Source organism: Neolamprologus multifasciatus, chromosome 10 (assembly GCF_963576455.1).
Source record: "Neolamprologus multifasciatus chromosome 10, fNeoMul1.2, whole genome shotgun sequence".
NCBI lineage: Eukaryota > Metazoa > Chordata > Actinopteri > Cichliformes > Cichlidae > Neolamprologus > Neolamprologus multifasciatus.
In genome coordinates this window covers 32,789,794-32,799,610 of record NC_140448.1, presented here as the reverse complement: position 1 = coordinate 32,799,610, position 9,817 = coordinate 32,789,794, and the positions used below count along the sequence as shown (strand labels likewise).

Below are 9,817 nucleotides of genomic sequence, written 5' to 3'. Positions count from 1 at the left end.
AAGCGGCAAACCCTGGCGGTCCTCCGGTAAGTATATTGTTTTTCATCTTCAAGTTTGTCTTTTGCAACGTTAATTTTATTTAAATTATCCGGTAGCAGGAAGATGGGAGACTGTGTTTCACTGGAATAGTGGTGAATTAAAACATCCTTTGTTGGGACATTTAGGTGTAAATGCATCCATACAGGCAAGACAGAGGCAGACCAGACAGTGAAGAAAACAAGGCAAACATTAGAAATATTAAAACGGAAATATAGGATTAATATAACATACAATTAGGGAAAATGTAAGGAACACAATGTAAATGATATTGTAAAGTCATTAAAACAGCATACTCTGATTAAAAGAAACATGTAATTGGGTAGGGATATATAATAATAATAATAATAATAATAAAAAACATGTACAAGATGGGTATGTATACTTGTACCCAGAATTTAACAACTATAAAGTTGTAGCATGTCAGTACCTTACCCCATCCATTATATCCACACTTTCAGAAAAGGATATGGTCAATATCTTTACAAATACTATCTAAACTTAAATGGGATATTCCCTCTGCTTCTTTGCTTCTGTATACACCCTCAGGGTTTGTGATCAGCCAGCGGCTGATATAATTAATCCTGTAAAATAATATTCTTTCGGTTTATGAATCTGTTTGCATGGATTTCTTAATCCGTTTCCACTGTTAGCAGAAGTTGTGCATGCAGTTTTGGTGTGCTGCTCTCCAAGACTACAAGCTGCGTTAAAGTGGAAGTAACTGGCCGATGTTCCACTGTTGAAGATCAGCTGTGCCCATTTGTTGCACATTGTGGGAATGGAGAGTTGAGGCCCTTGCAGGCTACCCACAATTTCCCCAAACTGAGCGATTATACATCTTGCTTCCATATTTGTATCTTGTGTCACTAAAAATACATTTTATTTTAATTTTATACATTGATTAATGACCTGCAGAATCTCCTTATCATATTAAGTGATTCATAATTGTCACTTTATGCTTTCTCCATCTCTAAAGTGATGACATCCTTGCATTACATCCTTTAGGTTCATTTTCTGCAGGCAGGTTTCTGAGAGAACAGGCAGATTTACACTATAACATGCAGCGTTCTATAGATGGACACATAAAGAAATGAAAAATTACATGTATGTGCTAACTTTCTAAACACTTTGTTACATTAATGATTAAGTAGATAAAACACATTTATGTCGGCCTTGGCTGATAGTTCTTGTCTTTAAATTAACTTTGTGTGTTTCAGGTCCTGCACTCTCAAAGACTGAATGAACCAGCATTGCAGCCATGGGTCACTGTGAGCATCACAGGGAAGGTTGAAGCCGCGGAGACCTGCACGTCACTGCTCTTCTGTTTAATGTAGAAGCAACAGTGTTGATCTGTGGCACAAGGACTGTTACAGATGAACCTCCATACTGGGTTTTGCTGGGTAATATGACCAAGATACAGTCAGAGGTTGGCCATAAGATAGACTTTCCTCTTCAGCTGCCCAAAAAAAGGCTCTTGATCAAAACATAAACAGACCATCTGTAGTGACAGGTAAAAGGAGCTGTCCTCAAAAAAGAAAAATCCCACCTGCTACTGTGGAGGAGTTGTCACTGCTATAATGCCATAATGTTTTATCTAGGGGTCTAGATTTATGCCTGTAGTGCACTGCCGTGTAAATAATTTGCATTTACTGAATATGTACTGAGTGAGTCACTGTTCAAAAATTGAATAAAGAAACAAACAAATTTTTGCCTTTTTTTTTTAATTAAAACCACTTTATAGAACATCACATCAGTTACAATGTAGAATCCATGTCACTGGAGCATTTTGATTCAATAAACAGTAAAAAGGTGAGCTGTGAAGACCAAGGACAAGTGCAGTTCACAGGTTTTCTATCTAAGAATCCCAGAAGATTGCATGGTGTCATTGCCCAGCAGTTGTTCCAGGACATATGGACTCAACCTCAACAATCCCTCACACTGAGCAGCATGAAGTGACAGTGCAGAGGAACTCCCCTTTAACAAGAAGAAACCTCCAGCAGCAGAACCCGGTTCAGTACCAGCAGCCATCTGGGTTTGGAGGAGAGAGACACAGAACTACCAAAAGTATATTTTTTATGTGATTGACTGTTGTTGTAATTCAAGCCCTGACTGTAGAGCAGGTAAGATATAAAGTTGCATCCTAAATTCCATGCAGAGTGTTTAGTTTATGACTTTTTCACCTGGTCATTTCTTGATGAACGATGGTCTTTCAGGGTTGACCAAGCTGGTACCCTGGCCACCTTGACTCTGTTCTCTGCAAGATGTTGCAAAAAACAAAATCATATGGAGACAATATTGGACACAAAAAATATATAACAATTTAGTTAAATGTAGCATTAACTCATAAGTCTTGCTAAAGTAAACCTTGTATTATGATTCATCACAGCAGCAGTTCAGTTGGATGATGTCAGCAACTGCAGCAAGTGTCTTGCTGACTGAATAATTTCATCTTGCATTCTGAAACAAAACATCAAGACAGAAACAATTTATAAATTAACGTTCGATAAAATCTAAGAATTAATCATTTATTAGATACCAATATGAATATGTCTACCATAAAACTTGCGTGGAGCGAAGTTACATTCAATCAAGATGGTCTGGCATGGAAACACTAAATGTACAAGGATGCAAAAACACATCAGACACATCCACTATGAACTAAGAGCGAGCGACTTAGGTGGCAAAAGATTCTAAACTAGAAGTTCTTAAATAAGACGCAGGAGATGAGATTACAGCTACCATGCTGAGAGCGCAACTTAACTTTTCCTATTAAAAACCACTATGAGCGAGCATTTAGCCGCAATACTAAGGGAACTACACTTCTTCTTTGAAGGCACTATGAACGAAAATACACTGTGTTCCTATGGACACACATTCAAACGCTTCAAAGACATGAAAGAGACTTTAGACTCTAACAGGCTCAACAACACGAACTGAAAACGAGGTACTAGTTAATCGGTTAAATGGGTGGTGAGGTCCAAGAGGGAGTCTTTGAGCTGTCGTGGACCAAAGAGGGGAACCCGACACCAGATAACATGCGGAGCAGCAACCGTGAAATGAAGCCAGAGAGGAATTATGTGGCAAAAACACTGTAATGAGGGAGACAGGTGTGAGGAGGTGTTCCAGCCGTTACAACAGTGTGGTGAAATGTAACCGGTCTTACTTTTTTGCTGGAGGAAACAAGGCGTGGAGGGGGGTAAGTGATCCGAATAAAAAACAGGAGAGTCCAGAGAATAACTCCGTGAATATCTGAGGCTGGGCAAGGGGGCAGGTAGGTAAAGAGGTGCGGAGGATCTGCGAGTTGATCAGCGGATTAACGGGCCAGTGTCGCAGTGGGGAGCAGCGATATCCAGTGGATTACTGTGAGGACAGAAAATAACGTTAGCACGAGAATATCTATGACTATTTTTCTTCATTGATTATAGAAGCCTTCACCAACGTGAGTTAGCAGACGTTCTGGCGATGAGTTCTTGAGAACGCTGATCATAAAAAGCCTGCAGCCTAATTACTCTCAGGCGTAATGATGACAAGGAAATAGGGCCTCCCCTGAGGTGGAATCACCAGGACGCAGAAAAGTTTGAGCATTCACCCAGACCATGACAGAGGTCTGGGATGCGGGGCCTCCCTGCTACTGTGGAGCCGGGACGGTCTGCTTGTCTCCACCCCAGGGAAAAGGGTAACATCTCCTGGGTCTAGGTGCAGTTTCCCTCTCTGGGGGCAAGGCTACCTGGCCCTGGGGTATAGGGTATGTTTGGGGAGAGTGGTTGTGTGTACAGTGTCCATTTGTGTCTGTCTCTGCTTTGGGTGAGTGTCGAGTATCTGTATATGTGTGCATGAGGGTGGGACACATTTGTGTCTGTTTGTTCCTGTACGTCTGTGTCTATATGTCAGGTTGGGTCACCTCAGGCCCTCCAAGATATGTAGGCCTTTCTCTCTTTTCCACACTCTGATGCCCTCAGATGTCGGTACGTTGGTGGTTCTTGGTGTCCTGGACTGGGCGCTCAGGCGTGCACCAACTTACACCTGGTGGCTGCTTGGCGGGGCCTGGCACCCGTGGCTCGGTTGGGCCCCTTCCAGGGGCCTCTGAGCCTGGGGCTCGGTCCACTCTGGCGCATCCAAAGTATTCAGAATATGTTACTCTCATTGAGTAACGTGATGGAATATGTTACAAAATACATTTTGGAGCATGTATTCTGTTATCTGTAGTAGAAGAGGTAAAAGTAACCTTCCCAACAATGCTGGTTTGTGAACAAGGGTGTTCACAGACACAAACTACACCTTTCTTGGCTGCTACCTCAAAGTACACTGTGCACTGTTGGTCTTGCGTGATGCACCATAACATTCAATAATTAGTATCTACTGTAATTTACACTTAGCTAGATTATTGTAATGGTGTTGTGTCTATGTTGATCTTTTTTGCTTGTTTTCTCTTTTGTTCTTTTTTCTTTTCTTATCAAGTGATCCGGTTAATTTTTTTATGTGCACTTTCTCACTGTCCCTCTTCCCCTCTGTTTTTCTTTCCCTCCCTCTCTTACTTTCTTTCTCCATTTCCTATCCTCCAGTCATATCTGTCCAATCTGTAAGAACTGAAAATAAAATAAACAAATAATAATAACAAAGTTGGACCAATATGGCAAGGCCGTGATGATCCACTTGCCAAAGTAAATCTGTTGGGCATCTTCTTTGGCCTTCAGACAGAAATTCTGATGGCTACAGAACCAAACGGGATGGGCAAAAACAAAGAAGAATGTTTACATTGCTCATTAGTGATCATTGTCATGTGACACTGCAACTGAGTGTCACATGACACTGTAAGGTTGCGAGGACAGAACGAATAAATTGTATGCAATGTCAGACCAACTCTGTAGAAGAGCTCTGCCAACAATGGGCAAACACAGATCCTGACCTGATGACTGCTGGTAGGAACAGTAAAATCTTTTTGTGGGACTGGGATTTTTATCAACCACCAGCCTTTTGTGAGATATTTTAATGTTTTTTCTCCTTTATGAATACAGCAATTATTGGGATTCTGTGCTACATTGACTTCAACAGATTTATGTTTTACATGTCATAAATTTTCTGCAATGTCAAATGTATCTCAGTCTTACACTAACATGTCTATTGAAGTGCAGTATCAGGACCTACTGAGGGTAATTATTGTTTCCACTCTGTCAACAGTTCCATCTTTTATTTTTCTCTTCCTTAATGGGACCATGTTGTTCACACTGAGGAGTAAGCCGGTGTTTCGTGACACTCCCCGTTACATTCTTCTGTATAACCTCCTTTTTGCAGACACTGTGCAGCTGGCACAGAGTCAGGTTCTTTTCCTGCTCTCTATTTTTAAAGTAAAATTGCCATATCCTGTATGTGTATGTCTCAGCTTGCTGGCCAATCTCACCACTGGGATCTCCCCTCTCACCCTTTCGGTGATGCCTCTGGAGAGATATGTAGCTGTGTGCTACCCACTGAGGTATCCTACCATCATCACCATCAGAAACACAGGGGCTGCTATCATTGTGATTTGGATTATCAGTTCACTAAATAATCTCACTCGATTCATCTTTTTTTTCCCATTTGAAGTGTTGAAAAACCTGCAGATGAAAGACAGTTGTTCTACAATAGCTCTATTACTCGGGAGAAGGTCTGATCAATATGATACCGCTTTCACATGTTTAGTGTTTGTATCAGCTGGTGTGGCAGTCATTTTTTCTTATATCGGTGTGATATTAGCTGCCAGGTTGGCCTCTGCAAACAAAGCTTTAGCACGTAGAGCTCGAAACACTCTGCTGTTGAATATGATGCAGCTGTGCCTGAGTCTCTCCTCTACTATTAATAACCCTTTGCTCACAGCCCTTTCAAGAACTGTAACAATGACAGTATTTTCATGGGTTCAGAATGTATTTTATTTGTGCTTTATTATCTTACCCAGATGCCTGAGTTCTCTAGTCTATGGGCTAAGAGATCAGACCATCAGACCTGTCCTCATGTACCACCTATGCTGTCATCAGAAACAAAGTCAGTAACTTGCAATATTTCACCTGGAATCTGAAATGGTTTAATAAAAGTAAGCCTCAGATTATCTGCTGGGTTTCTGCAAGATGTACACCTCTCATATTAAACTGATCCAGACTGGAGTACACTGTTAATTATTTTCAAATATAAAATTCCAGCTTTTTGCCAAACTCTTTCTTGTTCTTGATCCTGCTGCTGATTGGAAAATTAAAGTCATTGCCGAAGTAAACTGCCACCTTGACTTTGACTCAGACCAATGACTAACCTTTTTTTTTTTTTTTCAGAATTAGTGTTTCCATCATACCACCGGGCCTAATATAGTCATTTGCTATATATAGACAGTTTTCACCTCCATAACACCATCATGCTTAACAAGCATGATTTAAACACTTGCCATTTTCATGAGGGACATCATCAAGTGTCACTCTGGTCATGTGTTGTCACTCTTTTCAACCAACGCAGAGCGATACTGAGGCTACAAATATATCTACACTCCCCACTCCCAGTTCAACAGTCACTTATATTTTTCCACTCAGCTAATCATTCCCCTTGGCCAGATGCACATTCTGCCTATTCACATTTTCATATATAAAGCTGGAGGAGAAATCATAGAACCGTTAGAAACCAATTTGAATTTGTGTGTACACCTTCAAATTCAAGATATGAATCATATCTATTTTATCATCTGAGAAGAAATCTCCTTCATCAAAGAAGTGAAAACACAAGGAAGAAATCACCAGTGATGAGAATACAGTCATAACTTAGAGGTTACCTTAACAAACAAAGAGGTTTCCTAGAAATTCAGCAAACCCACAGATAAAATCCAGCTAAAACCCAGCTCCATAGCTGCCTGAGGGAGCAAGTCAGGGCTGGCGAGCTTGCTCTCTCTACCTCCACCTCCACTTCTTTACCGCAGCCCCAGAACAACACACACTCACCACCTGCCTCAACGCTACCACAGACTTCCTCTCCTTCCACACACCAGCCGGGACCTCTTTCACCTGTTTGTTCACCTGCCTTTTTCCTGGCAGCTATGTGGTCGGACGATGAAGAGGTCTCCGTTTCTCCGCCAGTTTCAGTTCCCTCATCCAGAAGGAAACGACGCCACCGTCGCTCCTCTCCTCAATCATCTGTTCTGCCACCTGTTGTTCCTGCTGGGGGTTCTGGAGAACCGCTCCAGCCATCTTCCGTCTCCGCTGAAGGGTCCGAGGAACCGCTTTAGTCTGTTCCCGCTGGAGGGTCCGAGGAACTGCTTCAGCCGTTTTTCCCGCTGGAGGGTCCGATGAACCGTTCCAGTCGTCTGTTCCCGCTGGAGGATCCGAGGAGCCCGTCCAGCCTCCTGCCTCGTCAGCTGGAGGGCCCGAGGAGCCCGTCCAGCCTTCGTCTGCCTCCGCTGGGGGGTCCGAGGGGCCCGTCCAGCCACCACCTGCGGCTCCCACGCCGTCACCTGCAGCGCCACCACCTGCGGCTCCCACGCCGTCGCCTGCAGCGCCGTCGCCTGCAGCGCCGTCGCCTGCGGCTCCCACGCCATCACCTGCAGCACCATCGCCTGCAGCGCCATCGCCTGCAGCGCCACCCCCTGCGGCTCCTACGCCGTCGCCTGCAGCGCCACCCTCGCCTGGTCCAGCCTCCGAGTCTTCAGCTCCGCCTGGTCCAGCCTCCGAGTCTTCAGCTCCGCCTGGTCCAGCCTCCGAGTCTTCAGCTCCGCCTGGTCCAGCTTCAGCCTCTGCGTCGCCTGGTCCGGCCTCCGTGTCTTCGCCTTCGGCTTCACCTGGTCCTGCCTCGCTCCGTCTAGCTTCGTCTGCGCCTGAGGTCCCCATGCTGTCTGGTCCTGCTCGTCCTGTCCGGCCTGCACGTCCTGTCCGTCCTGCTCGTCCTGCACGTCCTGCTCGTCCTGCATGTCCTGTCCGGCCTGCTCGTCCTGCACGTCCTGTTCGGCCGCTTTCCAGGCCGATGACTGGACGTCATTGCCGTCATGGACGGCCCCCTGAACTACGTCGCCGCCGTCATGGACGGCCCCCTGAACTACGTCGCCGCCGGTGCCTCCCGGCTGGCCGGCCTCCTGACCTGCTCCGTCGCCGCCGGTGCCTCCCGCCTGCCCAGCCCCCTGAACTGTTTTCTGGGCTCTTGGGCCGTCGGCCTCCGGGCCCCCCCCTGAACCTTTTCGGGACTGTTGCCTGGGCCTCTGCGCCTTTCATGGGCCCTTTTGTTTGTTTCTTTTGGACTGTTCCTGGGCCTCAGTGCTGTTGTTTTGTTCTGTTTTGGACTTTGTTCCCTGAGTTTTGGTTTCTGGCTCCTTGTGTTTTGTTTGTTTCGTAGAAAATAGGGATTGAAAGATATCCAAAATGGCATGGTAGTTGATTACTCCATGTAATTTTAATTAGGCTTTGATGCGAGTCCGGATGCTGCTCCGTTTTCCCCGTCGTCTAGAGCGTTTCTTAACGGGGAGGAAAAAAGGCAAGCAGCGTACACATGCAGTCGTGTCTGGGGGAAACGGGGTGAAATTTCCCGGTTTCCAGTACGGATTTGCTGATTGATGCTTCAGAGGTCGGAGATCGAACAGTGTTTGACGATCATAAAAATTAGTGTGGTAAAAACCAGGAAACATATAGAAAATAAAATAGCCAACAACAGATAGAACTCGGGGAAGCGGAGACGTGCATACTGGCGCCATCTTGGTTTCATTCAAACTTAAAAGTATGTCTAAACAACAGTTTTTCAGTAACTTTCCACTAGAACATGGTCCCCTGTCATCTACTTTCTCCCAGGCTAGCGTGAGCGAGAGTCTACAGCATTCTACCCCCCAAGGACACTTAGTAATGCCTTTATTTTCAGGGCCGTGTCCACTTAATACTACCCTATATGGTTATATGGCATTTTAGTCAATATAAAGCATAGAATTGTAGAATTGAGGCACTTCAAATAATTTTATCCCAACAGTGCCCACTCCACGTCGGGGACGAGTTTCTGCCCCAAGTGGAGGAGTTTAAGTAACTCGGGGTCTTGTTCACGAGTGACAGGAGAAGGGAGCGGGAGATTGACAGACGGATTGGTGCAGCGGCCGCAGCAATGTGGACGCTGTACCGGTCCATTGTGGTGAAAAGAGAGCTGAGTGTGAATGTGATCTACGTCCCTACCCTCACCTATGGCCACGAGCTGTGGGTAGTGACCGAAAGAACGAGATCGCGGATACAAGCGTCGGAAATGGGCTTCCTCCGAAGGGTGGCTGGCCTCTGCCTTAGAGATAAGGTGAGAAGTTCAGCCATTTGGGAGGGGCTCAGAGTAGAGGCAAGGCAGACCCAGGACACGCTGGATAGATTATATCTTTCGGCTGGCCTGGGAACGCCTTGGAGGAGGTGGCTGGGCAGAGGGAGGTCTGGGCTTCTCTGCTTGGTCGGCTTCCCCTCGTGACCCGATCGCAGATAAGCGGAAGAAAATGGATGGATGGATGGATGGATGGATGGATGGAGGTGCGGCAAAAGCAAAAGCACGATCCCCTCTAGTCTTCCATCGGGACATTGGTTGCACTAAGAGCCACTGATTAGAGGATCTAAGTGCTCTCTTGTGGGTGTATAGGTCAAGGAGGTTGATTAAGTAGCTGGGTGCCAAGTTATTTAAAAATTTAAAATAACTTTAAAATTTAAAAGTGTAATATGATGATGTCTTCTGGTGCCGCTTAAAAGACATGCTGTGGCATTTTGGACAAGTTGCAGGCGTTGGATGTAGGAAAGTTGAAGGCCTAGATAAAGAGAATTGCAATAGTCCAATT

The 9,817-nt window shown here is 45.2% G+C and overlaps 1 protein-coding gene across 1 annotated transcript; it reads left to right on the top strand.

Moving 5' to 3' along the window:
* The first annotated feature begins 4,457 nt into the window (after positions 1 to 4,457).
* On the top strand, positions 4,458 to 6,059 carry LOC146510599 (odorant receptor 131-2-like). The gene has a single exon (XM_085175510.1). It carries the CDS (start codon positions 5,121 to 5,123, stop codon positions 6,057 to 6,059), a length of 939 nt encoding a protein of 312 aa, XP_085031636.1. The 5' UTR covers positions 4,458 to 5,120.
* The last annotated feature ends 3,758 nt before the right edge of the window (positions 6,060 to 9,817 follow it).